At 43.0% G+C, this 17,454-nt stretch overlaps 1 protein-coding gene across 2 annotated transcripts in view; it reads right to left on the reverse strand.

Annotated features, from left to right (window-relative positions):
* The window catches only part of PTBP3 (polypyrimidine tract binding protein 3), a 122,216-nt gene that overhangs the window by 17,718 nt on the left and 87,044 nt on the right, over window positions 1-17,454 (reverse strand). For both annotated transcript variants that reach the window (XM_032763591.2, XM_075067380.1), the window contains exons 5-7: window positions 13,455-13,619; window positions 10,638-10,748; window positions 1,070-1,244 (exon numbers count right to left, since the gene is read on the reverse strand). In XM_032763591.2, coding sequence (XP_032619482.1) covers window positions 1,070-1,244; window positions 10,638-10,748; window positions 13,455-13,619 — 451 coding nt within the window. The remainder of the gene's footprint in view (window positions 1-1,069; window positions 1,245-10,637; window positions 10,749-13,454; window positions 13,620-17,454) is intronic.

Below are 17,454 nucleotides of genomic sequence, written 5' to 3' on the forward strand. Positions count from 1 at the left end.
ATTCCAATACTTCACTTAAATAAGTCTTTTACTCACACACACACACACACACACACACTCTCCCTTCCCCAAAACCGTACCTACTTAGAAATTTTTACTTCCATACTTCATTTCTGAAGGAACATTCAATGAACTTAAAAGATGGCAAATTCAAAACCAGCAAAAGGAAATACTTTTCCACACAATGCATAGTTAAACAGTGGAACTGTTGAGGCTGAGACCATACCAAGTTCCAAAGAACACCACCACATTTATATGTATACCAAAAATATTGAGAAATATCAATTAATGATAAATGCTGGAAAGGAATTAAACTTCAGGCTCTCAAGGCAATCTTTAACTAAGAGATCAGGATAAGATCTTATTGGGGGCAGAAAATACCACACACATCTAACATGGAGTTCTTACACCACTCTCTACAGAATCTGGCAATATCTCTGAATTGTCATCTTCTGCAAGTCTGAACCAGACCTTTAGTAATGTACATTTTGTCGTTTAGTTTTTGGGCGGGCTGTTTTTTTAAAGCACAGCTTTCGAACAAATCATGAGACTCTCTAAAATATTTAAATTCTCAAGCAGCCTAATGGAATCAAAGTATCAGTTGTAGACTATTGTGTAATTAGACCTTCTGATGCACAGTATTTACCATGTTTGAAGCATAGTTGTAGCTGTGCTGGCCCCAGGATATTAGAGAGACAAGATGACTGAGGTAATATCTTTTATTGGACCAACTTCTGATAGTTTGGAATACTACTGAGGAAATTTTGCCCTGTGGTGAGTAAATAATTATGTTAACAGAATACCTTGAAACAAAAGCTTTTGGCATTAAAAGTCTGAAGAACTTTTGGTTGGACAAATTCAGTTTAAGATGTTCACTTATTTTCCAGGAGTAGATTTTTTTCTTTAACTTTCATATACACTTTACTGGCATCGGGTACTTTGGACTCACTAGTGTCACTCTCCTTTAGGAACCTTGGAAAATGAGGGTGGAAATTCCTAAAGGCCATACATATAAAAAGCAGAGTGTTACTTGCCCCATTATATTTATCTAGAAGGGACGTTTCCTTACCAAAAGTGGCAGCCATGTTGGGGTCAAGGGAGGGCTGGCCATCGCCAGAAGGAAGGTCAAGGCGAGTGAAGTCTCTGCTTTTGTCATTGTTGTATTTTACATTAAGGCTTGTTAACTTGGAGAAGTCAATACGCAGAGTACAGCATGCATTGTAGATATTCTGGCCATCCAAAGCCTACAGAAAAAAAGTGGTTGTAAAGTTTAAAAAGGCAAAACATTTACCATTCACTTTTTTTTTTTTTTTAAAAAAACAGCTTATTACCCAAATACAAATCCACACTAACAGCAACCTTTAAGAAGATGTTGGCCCATTCCAGACTAGCCATCCCCTTCAGCCGAAGATCCTTACTTTCTAGAATATTACTGTAACCTACTGGGTCAGTATGTGTTGCATATCTCTCTCTGTGCCAATCCACAGGGAATGGGGCCTTGTACGGCCCCCTGCTACTGAGCTTGGTCTCCTTAAGTGATGCATCAGACTCATGCTTTTAAGGCTTGGACATCTTCCACATTTAAACTGCACTATAAAATAGTGGCAGCGATATTAGTTTTGGGTTTTTTTGGAACTACAGACCACAGGAATTTGTGGATGTTGGTTCAGGAGCAGTAAATTAAAGTTACTCATAATAGAACTACTCTTACACCATTAGAAAAGAATAAATGAACTGACTTTGTCTTCTTCGTCAAAATCTTTTCTGCACAAGCACACCTGAGTATTCTCCTAACACCTCATCACAAAAAAACAAAAAGAAAAAAAAAATCGGAGGCTAAACATTTTCTACAGACTACCAGTTATGATTTGAGATTCTGTTATATGGAAGTAGGAATAATGATCAGCAAATCCTTAGGTAACTTGAATTAAATGTCTTAACCAGTCAGCCACCTTAACACCAAATAAAACATTCTCTTGGGATTGAAAACTTTTCACTCAATAGTTTACAAGTTATATGAAGACAGCAGAAAGGCCACCACTAAATGGCTACCAGGCTAGAAAATGGAATGATCAGGTGATCATTAATCCCTCGGGTCAGATTCTCATTTAATGTGTGGCCATTTGGCACTGCCAAAGCATGGTAAAGAGATCTTAAATTAGTGTAAGGTCCCTTTATGCTGGCAGAGCAGTGCAAGGTGGCCTTAACATAAATAAATATCAGACTTAGTACAGAACGTGAAGATTTATCACATTACCAAAAATTAAAATGCATGTGGAATGCTTGAACTCTGGTCTCAAAATAAACATAAGAACATGATTCAGTTTGTTTGTAAATTTGCCTGAAATTAAGTCTACACATTTAGTTATTCATTTGGGACTTTTTTTTCTTTCAGCTATGCAATTACCTGAAAAAATTAACATGAACAACCACAAAAGTAATATGCTCTGCATAAGGAAAGGTACAATAAAAAAAATTATGTAGCAAGAGAAATTTCTTCCCTATATCAATGCTAAACATTCTAAGAAACCAAAGAAAGATAAACTGAAGTGGCATGCCTCAGGTCCATTTTCAAAAATCTGTTGTGATACATAGTAAGGCCTGGTCCACACAAATTTTGTACTGGCATAACATTTGGTTAAGGGTGTGAATTTCTTTTTATTTAAAGTCATACAAGTACAACGCACTGCTTATACACCAGTACAGCTTATTCCTTGTCCTGTACAGCACAAGGAGAGTTGCATCGCCTAATCAGAATGACTTGTACAGCTTTAACTATGAGAGTATGCTACAACTTTTGTATGTACACGTAGGCTTAGCGTAAATGAGTCAGGCCGACAAAATAAGACAGAACTGTTGAAAGTAAAAGCAAGATACACTATCCAAAAACTTCAAAATTGTTATTTATAGATAAGCGATTCACATTATGCAATACTGTTAGCCCAAAGTCAAAATAGGTAAAATGATTTTTAAAAGCTTTTTAAAAGAGTGACTATACCATGAAGATTTCTTATCTAAGAAAAGTTGAGCTAAACAAACTTTGTAGGGTATAGGCTACTACACAATTTTAATGAATTAAGTTCACCACTAGCGAGTAATAAGTTCAAGGTAAGTTTCTCTGCCATTTCATTGAAAAGTTAGGGGCTTCTCAGCAGACAGCCCTAATCTCTGGAACTGCACACCAGAAGGAGATCCAACATGACTTTCCAGCTTTAGGGCATTTTGCAAATCTCATCTTGTCCAGGAAATACGTGTATCAACACAAACAGAAAGACTCCAAAGAAGAGACCAAGTCGCTAGGCAGCAGTTCTGCAGAAAAAGACCTAGGGGTGACAGTAGACAAGAAACTGGATATGAGTTGACCATGTGCCCTTTTTGCCAAGAAGGCTAATGGCATTTTGGGCTGTATAAGCAGGGGCATTGCCAGCAGATTGAGGGATGTGATCATTCCCCTGTATTCGACATTGGTGAGGCCTCATCTGGAGTACTGTGTCCAGTTTTGGGCCCCACACTACAAGAAGGATGTGGAAAAATTGGCAAAGTCCACGCAGAGAGGCAACAAAAATTATTAGGGGCGGAGCACATACTTATGCGGAGAGGCTGAAGGAAACACGTTATCTGTAGTCTGCAGAAGAGACGAATGAATGGGGTGCGGTATATGAGTGAGTTTCTTTCAACTTACCTGAAGGGGTTTCAAAAGGATGATGCATCTAGTGACTGTTTCTCAGTGGATATCAGATGATCAGAACAAGGAGCAACTCGGTTTTTTAATTGCACGGGGAGGTTTTAGTTGAGCGTATTCGGAAAACTTTTTCACAGAGGGTGGAGTGAAGGCACTGCTAATCGCGTTACCGTAGGAGTGGGTGGAATGACTACCTTCCTTAAGCAGCGTTTTTAAGGTCAGGCTTGACAAAGCCCTGGCTGGAATGATTTAGTTGGGAATTGGTCCTGCTTTGAGCAGGGGGTTGGACTAGATGACCTCCTGAGGTCCCTTCCAACCCTGATATTCTATGATTCTATGAACACATCTTGAGGAACAGTTACGAAAGGTGGGTAACCATTTGCTCACGTTGATTCCAGTCTAAGTGACTCACAAGCAGTATCTATGGAGGTGGGCTCACAGTTCACCACTTGGAGGCTTGCAGTACTGCTCTACCAAAGCCAGCCTTGTCCCAGGCCTGCTGCAAAAGCACATGGTGGGATGTGAAGGTATGGACTGACAACCAGGTGGCCGCCTACAGATGTCCTGGATACGCACTTGGGCCAAAGAGGCTGCTGAAGAGGCCTGTGCTCTGGTCAAGAGGGCGGTGACAATCGCCGGAGGGCAGCACCTTTCACTGATATAGCAAAAGCAAATACAGGCTATGATCCAGGAGGAAATCTTCTGGACGGAAACAGGCTGACATTTCAGCCTAAGGCCACAACAACAAATAATCGTGTTATCTCACGGAAAGGCTTGCTCCTTTCAGTGTAGAAAGCGAGAGCCCTCGTGATGTCCAGGGTATGTAGCCTGTGCTGCTCCTCCTCCGACTTATGCGGCTTCGGAAAAAAGACTGGTAATTAAATGTTTTCAACTATTAGAGTGGCGAACTCTCCTTGATCCTGTCGGAGGGCTCTCTGAACTTGCCGACGGAGTCCCAAAGGTTGAAATTGTACCGGCCAAGTAGGGCCTGATGGTTAGAGACCCTAAATTGGAGGTTCACTGTGGAATAAATCCTTCTGCCAAATAAGTCTAGTATCTTGGCATCTTTATTTCTGGGGTTGTCACTCGCCTGGCCCTGTCTGGCCCTTTCACTGATGGCAGACATGACCAGGAACCCTGCAGGAGGGTACGTGTAAAGGTATTCAAAACCCCTTCCGGAGGACATAGTACTTCCATTCCTCCCACATTCAAGAAGGCAGAAAAGAAGATGGGATCTGCCGCATTGACTTGGTGATCTTCAGAACCCCTGGGTGAATGCAACCCAGGCTGGGGCAGAGGAGGGAATGACACTGAAGAGGTCAGACTCCTCAGCTAGCTCCTCAACCTCCAAGTTCAGGCTGGCCGCCTCCCCTTTTAAGGAGGGCTTGGTGCTCCCTGAAGTAATCAGAGGGTGGGGGTGTTACTAGTTTGTGAGGGCCCTGCCACCACCTCATCTGGGGACGATGAGGATGACTGCACCGCCAAAGGTTGGGGGGCATCCCCTTGCTGTGCCGAGGACTGTTCCACGATTGCTGGGACCTCCCTCAGGGTCACCATCTCAGACTTGGCCTCTTGCTCCAATGCTGGTGCTGGCTGTGTTGGGGGCAGCTTGTAGGATGCTGCCTGGAAGGAACAATGCGAGTTCAGTGCCGGCATTACAGGCAGCCCCAAGAAGTTGCAGTATTGCCACTGGGCAGGCCATTGCCTCTGAACCCATGCCGGTGCCTTGGTGGGCTCCTCGTGGGGAGATGATTCTCCCCAGACACGGGAAGGGCTAACAGTCCCTCCAACTCAGACCATTGTCCTTCTGGGAACCAGGACAGGGCCGTGGAAGCCTGAGTCTGTCGACTGACTCTCAGCAGCAACCGGTACGGGGAAGGTGAGGGCCGGTTCCTGCCCAAAGAATGTTACCATAGCCCCAACGACCAGTGTTGCAACCAGGAACGGTCTTGCATCTGAGGAGACAGACGCCTACGTGACCTGCAAGGCAATGGCAACCGGGACACTGGTGATCTCTGGCAGGAGGACCATCAGTACCAAGAATATGGGGATTGGTGTCATGACTCAAGTCCCATGTCTCGTCAGCCAAGACCGTGGCCCTGGAGATCTGGAGACCAGGGTTGCAGTACCAGGGTCTTCGGACGTGGCGAAGGGGAACAATGCCTGTGGTCCGGAAAGTTCTCATCACCGGCATGATCATTTGATCTAGTGTCTTTGCCAGGCATTTGCAGTGCCAGTCAGCCTAAACGTTCTTTGCCCACTGGGCCCACCTCAAGTGCAGATGGCCCGGCGATGGGTCAGGACTCCCTACTGCTCCCCGGATTCAGAGGTGGGTCCCTGGCTGGGCTAGGGGGTTTGACCACAGTGGTACCCTCAAGAGCCTCCATTGTGGGCACGACGCCTAGCTCGTGTCCTTTGCCCAAAGCTCCCTTGCATGACGACTGCGGACAAGACGACTAAGGCTGCTTCTTCAGTACTGGCGAGTGCTGGCAGTGCACTGCGTGCCGATGCTGAAGTACCATGCATGAATCCCAGTGTGAGGGTTCTGATGCTGGGTCCAGAGCAGCCTCCTTGAGAAGGGCCCTAAATCAAATGTCTCACACTTTTGGAGTTCGGGGACAAAAATTTTTGCAGATACGGCACTTGTCTTTTCGATGGCACTCTCCCAGGCACTTCAGACAACTCTCGTGAGGGTTGTGATGGGCATCGGCTGGCTGCGCTCAGAACACAACTTTTAAAGTCTGGGGAAGTGGGGCATGCCCCCCTCCAGGACAAAGTCCCAGATGGGACTAGCTACTAAATTACTACTAAAACACTTAACAGCTAACTAATCACTGACTAAATAATAAAAGGAGAACAATCTGAACAGTGAAGAATCACTAATGCTCTTGCTAAGCAATACCAAGCATGCCAATCAACTGTCACAGGCAGTAAGACGGAACAGAGGGCATAGGGCCGGCAGTGCCTGATATACCAGCGCATAAGACTCCACTCCACAGGGTGCAACAGCAGGCCCTACAGATACCAAGGCAAAAGTCTCCAAACAACTGTGCATGTGGTGCACAAACACTAGAATGGAGTCAACATGAGCAAGCACTTGAAAAAGAATAAAGGCCTCCTGAGCCCAGGCTAGGGCTACCAGAAGAACTGCCATATTCAGAAGCAGCAAAGAATCCTGTGGCACCTTATAGACTAACAGACGTTTTGGAGCATGAGCTTTCGTGGGTCAATACCCACTTCGTCAGATGCATATAGTGGAAATTTCCAGGGGCAGGTATATATATGCAAGCAAGCTAGAGATAATGAGGTTAGTTCAATCAGGGAGGATGAGGCCCTGTTCTAGCAGTTGAGGTGTGAAAACCAAGGGAGGAGAAACTGGTTCTGTAATTGGCAAGCCATTCACAGTCTTTATTAAAACCAGAGCTGATGGTGTCAAATTTGCAGATGAACTGAAGCTCAGCAGTTTCTCTTTGAAGTCTGGTCCTGAAGTTTTTTTGCTGCAGGATGGCCACCTTAAGGTCTGCTGTAGTGTGGCCAGGGAGGTTGAAGTGCTCTCCTACAGGTTTTTGTATATTGACATTTATGTCCATCCGTGTGCATTTGGAAAGGAAGATGATATCTGTCTGTATTTGTGCAAGTCTATAAGGTGCCACAGGATTCTTTGCTGCTTTTACAGATCCAGACTAACACGGCTACCCCTCTGATACATATTCAGAAGGACTCTGTAGGAATGACATACTAGGTTGAAATTCCAAGGGCAAATGCGTTACTCCTAGGAACTGGTTAAAAAAACCTGATATCTGCTTTCCTTTTTTATTCAACTGGGAGTTACAAATTTGTGGCAAATTAAAAGGAACACTGATGTAATTCTGTTCCCTGACAGGATCTGGATTTTGCTTAGCCAATCTACTGTGGAATTCAGAACTCTGGTACGAACTGTTTACCAAGACATGTAATTGTCCTCTGCTCACGAAAGAATTGAGCAGTGTTTGAGTTCTGATGACCCAGCAGATTGACTTACGCAGGACACTGGAATTATTGTGAAGGTAAGAATCTGCAATAGCAGGAGAAGGAATACAGGAAAATACTGGACTAGGTACATTTCTTGTAGCAGATTCAAAATTTAACAGCTCACCATATTAAGTCTTATAAAAACAGAATTAAACAGGAAAAATATTGCACATTAAGAAATTTGACCTTGCTGTCACAATTCAAAATCCAGCAAGCTACAAAATGACTATATGCTTACTGACAAAGCAACTATTTTACCTAGCAAATAAATAAAATGAGGGCAAGGACTTAAGTTCCATGCTAGATACGGTATTATATTGCCCACTTGACCAAATTATGAATATTTGGTCACCTACTCTCTCACTCATCACCCCCTTAAATAAATTATCCACTCCTTCAAAATAAAAGCCACAGAATATTTTATTTTGGATGCTTGTTTCTTTGTTTACATATTAATTTTCTTTAACGTGGTGCCTGAGTAGTCAAATCCACTCTACACGCTAGAAATTAAATAGATATATAGAGGGAATTATTAGCTGTGTCCAGGAGAAAGCTAGTGGTGTCTGTTCCTATAAAAGACTATCACTATGGTATCCATTACTATTTTGTCTGCTCCTTAGTTTATTGCATATCTTGTTTGTGCACCTTATATCTAAGCAATGACAGGGTCAACATGAAGGAAATACAGTGAAGTAAGGCTCACATTATGAGAAACAGGGAAATGGACAAAATCACTCCATGTTTTATAATTGCAACTCAAAGAAGGATCCATCTTAGAGAAGTATTTTGAAGGTTTATATCTCCATCCCAAATTAAGACAATGACTGTTTTTTCCACCTTCACGGGTCACTTATTTGCAAAACTGAGCATGCCTAGGGTTTTGTTCCCTAGTTTAGTGACGTAGTATTACAATGAGGAGGTAAGTGTAAGGTTGTACGTGTTTAGAAGCCAATAAGGTAGCTTTGGAAGAAAATAGGAAAGCATCTACATGATTCATCAGTTTTGTGCTATTTTCCATAAAATTTAAGTAGCAGATTGTATTTCTAAACATTTAAATCACTTTGTTTCAATTTAATAAAAATCCTTCTATGATCATGAAAACTAGCATCTAAAGTATCTAGTATTTTTCAGCAAAGCCAACATGACATATACAGAAACTAAATATATTTTTCCCTTACTCCTTCTCTTTCTACTCATTAAAACGCTGGGGTTAATTACAGGTAAGAAAAGTTTGACAGCTTTTGGAATTAGCAGGCAGTATATGAACTGGGGATCAGTTAAAAAAATAAAATATTCAAGTAATTGCAAATTATTTCTTTTTGTATCAAAAAAATTAATACAGGCGTTTGGCAATCGTTGTTAGGTTGCAAGTGCTTATCACACTGATGAGAGATTGGGGAAGGCAATCCACAAGTTCTTCACCTAGGATGCCAGATTATTTATTAGTTATTATTCTTCATGCATAATCACAGGCCCCCCCAAGAATCTGTGCTTGAACCATATGCAGTTTCTTAGCCTGTCATTTTTGCCTGTATTATATTCTACTAAAAGGAATTAGGAGCCAGATTTTACAGGTCTTTGAGCCAACATTTATAAGGAACACGAAATTTCACTGAAATTACTTATTTTTGTAGAACAGTACTGATTTGTAATTACAAGGACGATGGTTTGAAAGGTTTTTGAAAAAAAACTGTATACCTACAGTAAGCAGATATTTGTCTTCCTTTTTAAACCTGAGATATCAAGTGAAAAATTTAAATTCCCCCACTACCAGCATTTATTTCCTGTAACTAGAAGGAATACTAGCAGTGTACAGTAACTCCTCACTTAAAGTCATCCTGGTTAATATTTCGTTGTTACACTGCTGATCAACTAGGGAACATGCTTGTTTAAAGTTCTGTAATGCTCCCTTATAACGTTGTTTAGCAGTCGCCTGCTTTCTCCACTGCTTGATGGAAGAGCAGACCGTTACAGCTAGCTCATGGGGGCTTGGAACCAGGGTGGACCCGCAGCCCCCACATCAGCTCCCTGCTCCCCTAAGTTCCCTGTGCAGCCGCCACCCAGCAGGCTACCAGTTGCTGGCAGTGCATCTGTCCCTCCCCCCACTGCCCTCTGCTCTCCTGCCCTCTGCCTTGGAGCTGCTCCCAGGAGCCTCCCTGCTTGCTGTGCAGAGGGGTTGGGGGGGGAAACAGGGGGCTAATGTCAGGGTGTCCCCCTCCTCCCTCCTCTTGCTTCCTGCTTATCCCTTCTCCATACAGGGTATGATGAGGACAGGAGAGGGCTCAGGATGGAGAGAGCTTTCTGGCTGCAGCAACTTCCTGATTTTTTTTTTTATTTTTTTTTTAAAGGCAATATACTTAGAGTGCGGTCACCATACTTAAAAGAGGCAATGTACATCTCTCCCTCTCTCAGACACACAGGATGTGTGTCTCTGTCTGCCATGCTGTCTCTCCTCCCTCCATTCATGCTGCCTTGTAGAGTGTGAGGCTACATAAACAATGTTTTAACCCTTGCGGGCTCAGTCGAATGCTAGTTCATCATTTAGCAGCAAGGCATTCCCTGGGAAATATCCCACCCTCTAACTTCGCCACCTCAACCAAGCTTCACAATTTGCTTAAAGACACATTTTTTCAAGAAAAAAAAACTACAGCGTTAAGCGAGGAGTTACTGTACTAGCCTTAACCTGCAACCAGGTAGACAGGTGGAATTATTCAAGACCAGTAATGCATAATTAGTAGTAAAAGTACTAAGGTTCATCAAATCATTCTCTATAATTACAACACACCAAAGCTACTCTGAGCAGCAAGAAAATTTACTTACTACTAGAGTGTCAAGAAACCCTAACAATGGTGCAGCTCATAGCAAAACCATTTACATGTAAAGAATGTTTTTGTAATTTATTTTATATTGATTAAATAGGTCAGATGTACACCTTTATGCTTACCATTTTGGCATAATGTGCATTCATTGGATCAGCATACTGAAGCAAGGCCTGAAACTGATTGTTCTTTGTGAAGGTGATAATCTTCAAGACAGTTCCAAACTTGGAGAAAATCTTAAAAAATAATAAATAATAACAATAATTCAGCTACAGTACACATTTTTAGCTCTTGAGATACTGTTTTTCAATAATAATTTTATATTAGAAATTAACAAAATATTTCTCAGTTCTATCAGAATAGATGTTTTGGGGGAAAGTTCATAAAATATATTTTCTACTAGCCACTAACTTCCTCTGCCAAAAAAAATCAAAAGTTAATTCTCTCCAAGAGCAAGAGTCACTGTTTGTCAAGCTACATGCCACAGATCTTGCTCAGAACTGGCATAAAGAGAAAAGGCCTTTGTTCTAGACCTCCAGAGATGCTGGAATACATGGGAGTTTTCGTTTGAGAAGTGGAGTTTCACAAAGCAGTTGAGAGCAGGGATTCACAAGCTGTCTTTGAGGATGATGGGATGGATTGCACCCTCAGCAAGTTCGCAGATGACACTAAGCTGGAGGAGAGGTCTCTTCCAACACTAATCTTCTATGACAGCTTGAAATACTAGGTGCAAAGCTGGATGAATTCTATGGGTTCAGTAACTGAAGATCTCTTCTAAACATCTCAGGTAGCCATGTTTTTTTTGAAACCACAAAAATAACTGTCCATGAGATCTGAAGCTCAAAATGCAATATAATTTATCAAGAGTAAACAGTGTGTACAAGACGATATCCCTGCCTCAGATAGATTACATAGAAAGACAGAAGATCCATGTAAGACTCTGTGGAAGGAGAAACTGAACACAAGTTTTCCCCTCTTTCCACTTCACTGTTTGTCATCTGTTGTCTTATATTTATGTCGCAAGCTCCTAGGGCCAGGGACCATCTTTTTGTTCTGTGTTTCTACAGAGCTTAGTATAATGGGGTCCTGGCTGCTGACTGGTCCTCCTTGGTGCTACAGTAACCAAAAAAATTAAAAAAATAAAAAAGGATCTGAAAAAGAAGAATGTGGGGAACACACTGGAATTGGAGAATATGCATGCGAGACAGCAGAAAGGGGAGTGGAAGAAGGCAAGCGAATGTTGTTGGAAGAACATAAAGAGCAAGGAGGAATGCAACAAAACACTCGATCCAAGTGTGAGCAGAGTTGTGCAGGGCATGGACAGTAAATATAAACATATACATTGGATGTGAAGAAACCCATAGGGCTAGTTAGAAGGAAGAACAATGATCTGGTCAACAGATGAGGAAAATAACATGGCTGCTGATCTCTGGTCCAACTGGGGGTCAGCAATATGGGTAACGATGCATAGGTGGTTACAGTAATCGAGAATGGAGGCAAGAACATGGATTAGTCTTTTAAACATTAGAATGAAAAGGAAGGGTTGAATGTATCCCCATCCACTGTCAATATGGTCAACCACAAACCTTATGGCTAAAGCTGTGAGTCTGTCATGGAGATCACAGAAGTCAGATTCCGTGACTTTCTGTGATTTCTGCAGTGTCTGGTGCTGGCTCAGGGGCTGCCTGAGCAGAGCAGCCCCTGGGTCAGCAGTAGCAGTTTGGGTTTGTGGGAGGGGGCTCAGGGCAGGGAGTTGGGGAGTTCAGGGGAGGGGTGTGGTATGTACCTTGGGGGGGCCCTCCCCAGCTCCTACTGGCATGGCCCCATGCAGCTCCTAGGCAGTGGAGGGTCTCCGCACTGCCTGCAGGCCCCACTCCCGCAGCTCCTATTGGCTGCGGTTTCCTGCCAATGGGAGCTGCTGCAGCTGGTGCTTGTGGCAGGAGAAGCAGAGCCCCTGCCTCCGCCACCTAGGAGCTCTAATGACACGGAGCCAGGTAGGAAGCCCCTGCCAGCCTAGCCACACCCACCCTTTCCTCCCCCAGTACCAGCGGTGGTCCCGGGCCACCTCCCCCAGATTGCCCACAGGCCCCAGCCCCTACACTTCCAGCATGCACGGCCACCACACTCAAGTTTTAGTCAGGGCAGGTATTTTTAGTACCAGTCATGGACAGGTCACGGGCCATGAATTTTTGTTTAGGGCCAGTAATCTGTCAGTGACTTTTACTAAAAGTATTTGTGACTAACACGTAGCCTTACCTATGACTGATCACCCTAACCACTCGTCTAGTTTTTAGGTCTCTCAAGCTTACAGTTCCTACACTACAGCCATCATCTCTTTGGTAAAGGACCGAACAGGAATCTCTATTAATCTTTTCATCATGCATCTTAACTTAACCAGAGGGTTGCTGCTGATAAAGTACTTCCCCTTACCCAGGGGCTAAGCATACAGTTTCTAGAACATACACTTCCTTCGAATCCATATAAATTAGGTTATTTATAGGTAAATATTACAACTAAAATAAAATTATGTCAGTCTGACAGTCCAAAAAATGATAATGACACCGAACATTTACATAAATTCTTAGGAGCAACTATATGCCCAGGTACGAACTACCAAAAAATTGGAAGAAAAAGTAACAATAAAGCATTCCAGTTTTGCTGTTTCTTCCTCAACACGCTGTTTAGAAGTCCGTATCCAAAGAAGCAGGAGGATCAGAAGAAGGCATGGAAGAGTGTCACTAGTAAGAATAAATTTGCCATTTTGAATTAAATCCATTCAAACATGGTTCTATAATAATTGACTACAGTTCGTCTTGAAGTGGCAATCCTCACACAAGTTTAACACCCAAAGTACAATGCTGGGACAAAGCATTACTGGATTTACACTAGAATTATAGATATTATTTAATAACCATTTGTTTCCTCTCCCCACACCTGGTTACCTGATACAGCACTTCCAAAGTGACAGGGTAGAAAAGGTTTTCAACAATAATTCGGAGAACAGAACTTTGACCTGGAAGGAGTCCACCCTCAGTAGCAGGAGCACCTGTAAGGGCTAGGGCTCCAGACTGCACAGCATTCACTGCTTGCAACGCAGCTTGGGTTCTCTGAGAAAGAAGAGGAAGACAAGAGTTAACATACATAAACAATTCTCATGCAAAGTACATAAATATGTTGTTTATCAGTTTAAGTTCTGGAGATTTATACTATATTTGTATTTAGAAAATATTCACACAGGACTCCAATATGTAACTTTAGGTAAGGAGTACAGTCAAGTTATTTGGAAGAACGCCATACAGTACTTGCACACACAATCTGCAGCAACGAAAAAAAAATGGCAGTTCCTCACTTTACTTATGATGACATGTTCGACTAATATAGCCTCATTTTTACACCTCTTTATTTTTAAATGAGCTGAAAGCCCCAAAGATCTAGGATAAGACTTTCAACACACCACAGAAGCCAAGCTGTGTCAGTCCTGTCCCAACAAGCAAACAGTGCACTGGACTAGGACTCACTGCACTACCACTCACTTGCTGTATGACCAACTCATTTCAACTCTCTGCCTTAGTTCCACTATCTGTAAAACGGTATTAAGGACAGTTGTCGTCCTTTGTAAAGCTATTTGAGATCTATGGATGAGAAGCACTAAATAAAAGCTTATTATGAATACACTGTGTTACCGCTACCATTCAGAACAATAAAGGTTAGAACTGGTCTACTGTTGAGCATTTTACTATAATGGTGTATTTTGCAAAAATCATGCATCATGCAAACACAAATCTAGAACTGTATAAAATCATGTATTTTGATTGTTAATTAAAATGTTTACTTGATGTGTTTGTTTTTCCCTTTATTAACTTCTCACATACGGAGGGGAAGCAAGTCTTCTGAAGACAAAACTGTCAGCCAGATTGCTTTAGGTTTGATTAGAAACATGTGTTCTATTCACAATCATGTGTACTTTGGATATAGCTGGCCTCAGCCTGCTATTCTGTATCCTTTCACGTGCCTGAGGTATGCTGCAACACGCTCTGTGAGGCAACTTTAAGTAGACTGCAAGCCAGTGGGCCAACTCACCAGCCAGTGCATCAAAACCACTTCCAACAGGATTTCAATCCCTACTCTTCAAGAATTGATTTATAGTTTGAACTTTTTGAAAAATAAAACTCACGTCCTTTCTCCTGACCTGGAGTCTCCTACAGGAGTGTATCTACTCCCTCTTGGCTTCCCAGGTCATCTGCCTTTCTACTCCCTTCTGTTGGAGCCTTCCTCCACCATACTGACTTCCAGACGTCTCAGCCTGCTTCCTGCAGGGTTGCATACTCAGGCTATCTGCTTGGAGGCTAAGGAGAGCTCCACTTCTTCCTGACTTCAGTTTGCCCTTTATATCCCTCCAGGCCTACTCTCAACTTTCTACCATGTGACTTCTAAGACCCGGAAATCTGAGCTAAGCCCAGCACAGGGCGAAGCTGAGCAACATTTCCCTTAAAACCCTCATCCTAGGACACTGATACTATGAACTGTGAACGCAGGCATAAGCAAAACTAGTTACTACCAACCCCTCTACCAGATCCTCTAAATTGAAATTCAAAGGCAAGAGATAAACATGAGTGCAGAAAAATTAAATGGCAAAAGGTTCACTAATGCAGAGTTAAGGATGCCCAGTGATAGTGGGCAAGTTTGGCAAAATTCAAACTTCTGAAAACCAGGAAATACAGAATTATGGTAAACGTCCACACAATTTTAACAATCTTAATCTAAAACAATCTTAAAAGCTGGGAACAGCTACTGGAAATTATCTGCATGTACTCCAGCTGCGTTCACTGTGTTAGGCGAGCATGTTAAATGGTGGAGGAATAAGTTAGAACAGCTTGGAAGAGCTGTGATTGTGATATGAAGGGACTTGGGAATTTGTTTAAAGCACATTACAGAGCTGTGACTGTGCTATGAAGAAATCTGGGTCTGAGTCCCCCCTGTGTGTGTTGTCAAAGGAAAGCGGTGTCTGTACCTACAGGTTCCCAGTCTGCATCATTTTAACACAGAGTTGTGTGTATGTTGTGTCATAGCAGGACACTGGGGTTTTCTTGCCATCGGTACTGTCAGTAGTGAGGTGGGATATAAAAGCAGTCTGTGGATTTAATAGTGATATGGGAAAGGCGAGGTTACTTATGTCGTACAGTAAGTGGAGTTCAACGTATTTGTCCCTATGGCACTTTACTTCAGATGCACATTTATCCCATGCACCTTTGGTAGCAGATTTTTGGCAGAGGTGCCTTTTTGGCCCACTCATGTGCTCTAGGCATCCTCATACCCCATACTGAGGAGACAGAGAGCCATGTGGATGAATCACCCCTCAGGTCCTACTCCAAAACAGAGGGAATGGAAAGCGGGTAGTGGAGCAGCACCCATAGGTTCAAACATCTCAAAGAACTCCAGTTACTGTACAAGGTAAACAACCTCTCCTTTTTCAAATCATGTCCCTTTGGGTTTGCCACTCCAGGTGACGCCCAAGCAGTATTTCCTGAAGAAGGCAGAAGTTTTGGAGAAGATTCTCAGACTGATGGCAGAACTGCAGTGCTGACAGGCACATCTGCTCTAGAGGCGTACACTAAAGTACACCTCTACCCTGACAGAACGCGGTTCTCAAGAGTCAAAAATCCCTACTGCGTTATAGGTGAAACCCCATTATATTAGGGTAGCGGCGACAGGGCTCCAGTGGCGATTTAAACAGCTCCAGGCTCTGACTGCTGCAGGGAGCCTGGGCCCTTTAAATTGCTGGCCAAGCCCCGCTACTGCAGCTCTGGGGTAGCGGCAGCAGGGCTCCAGCGGTGATTTAAAGGGCGTGGGGCTCCCCGCAACAGCCGGAGCCCTGTGCCCTTTAAAGCGCCACCTGAGCCCCGCTGCCAGAGCCCAGGGATTACTGCGCTATATGTGAACCCATGTTACATCGGGGTAGAGGTGTATAATGTTTGGAAACAATATGAATGGAAGCCTAAATGGAAGCTCTGTAAATTTCTGCAACTGCTACATGTTTTTAACAGTGCCATGAAAGTAGAATGAGATCTGATAGAATCTGAAGTTGGGGCTGTTCCAGATCCTCAACCAAAAACATCAAAATTGATGATCAGTAGAGGAAGGCTGGGTAGTAGTGATCAATACAGAAGACGGATTAATTTTCTAATATTTACATCTCTTCTTGGGTGACTCAGTAGATTGATGGAAGGTACGGAATTAGACTGGTCAGGATCTCTGAGCCATCTGTGACCTGCTAACTCTTTTGCACAGGTGTGTAGATCCAAAGTGAGCAGTGTGGACCTTGAACCCTTGAGGGTGTGCCAAGGACTAATCAATAGACTCATTGCAGAGCTTACGTATGTCAAAGGGAACGTCCTCTACGGTGGTCTGATCAGTAGCCAAGACCCCTGATGCATGACAATTGCTACAGAAACAGAGCAAGCTGCAATATCAGCTGCATCCAGCAAGGCCTGTAACAAAGTCCTTGTTAGGAGCTGATCCTTAGTGATGATCATGTTCCACTGGTCGGTTTTTGATGTTTCAAGCGGACAGATAGTCAATAAATTACATTTGCTGTAGTTGATGTGATTACACTTTACCATTAAAGCTTGGTAATTTTCAATCGTGTACTGTAGCACTGTGAAAGAGTAGCTCTTGCAATCAAAGACATCTGTGCATTCTTGGTCCTCCATCATAAAATGTTGCCTTGGAATGATATCTGCTGTGCTTGTTGACAGCATCAACCACCAAAAAGTTAGGAAGAGGGTGTGTAAACAAAAAATCTGAATTTTTCACTGGAACATAATTTTTTGTCAGCTCTTTTACATGCAGGTGAGACGGTGACATGAGGTCTCTAAAACAGTTGGCCCTTGAGAAGACCTAGGCTTTTTTGGAAGCAGGTTCTGTCTGAAGAGATCTGTTTTT

Source organism: Chelonoidis abingdonii, chromosome 6 (genome assembly GCF_003597395.2).
Source record: "Chelonoidis abingdonii isolate Lonesome George chromosome 6, CheloAbing_2.0, whole genome shotgun sequence".
Taxonomy (NCBI): Eukaryota; Metazoa; Chordata; order Testudines; family Testudinidae; genus Chelonoidis; species Chelonoidis abingdonii.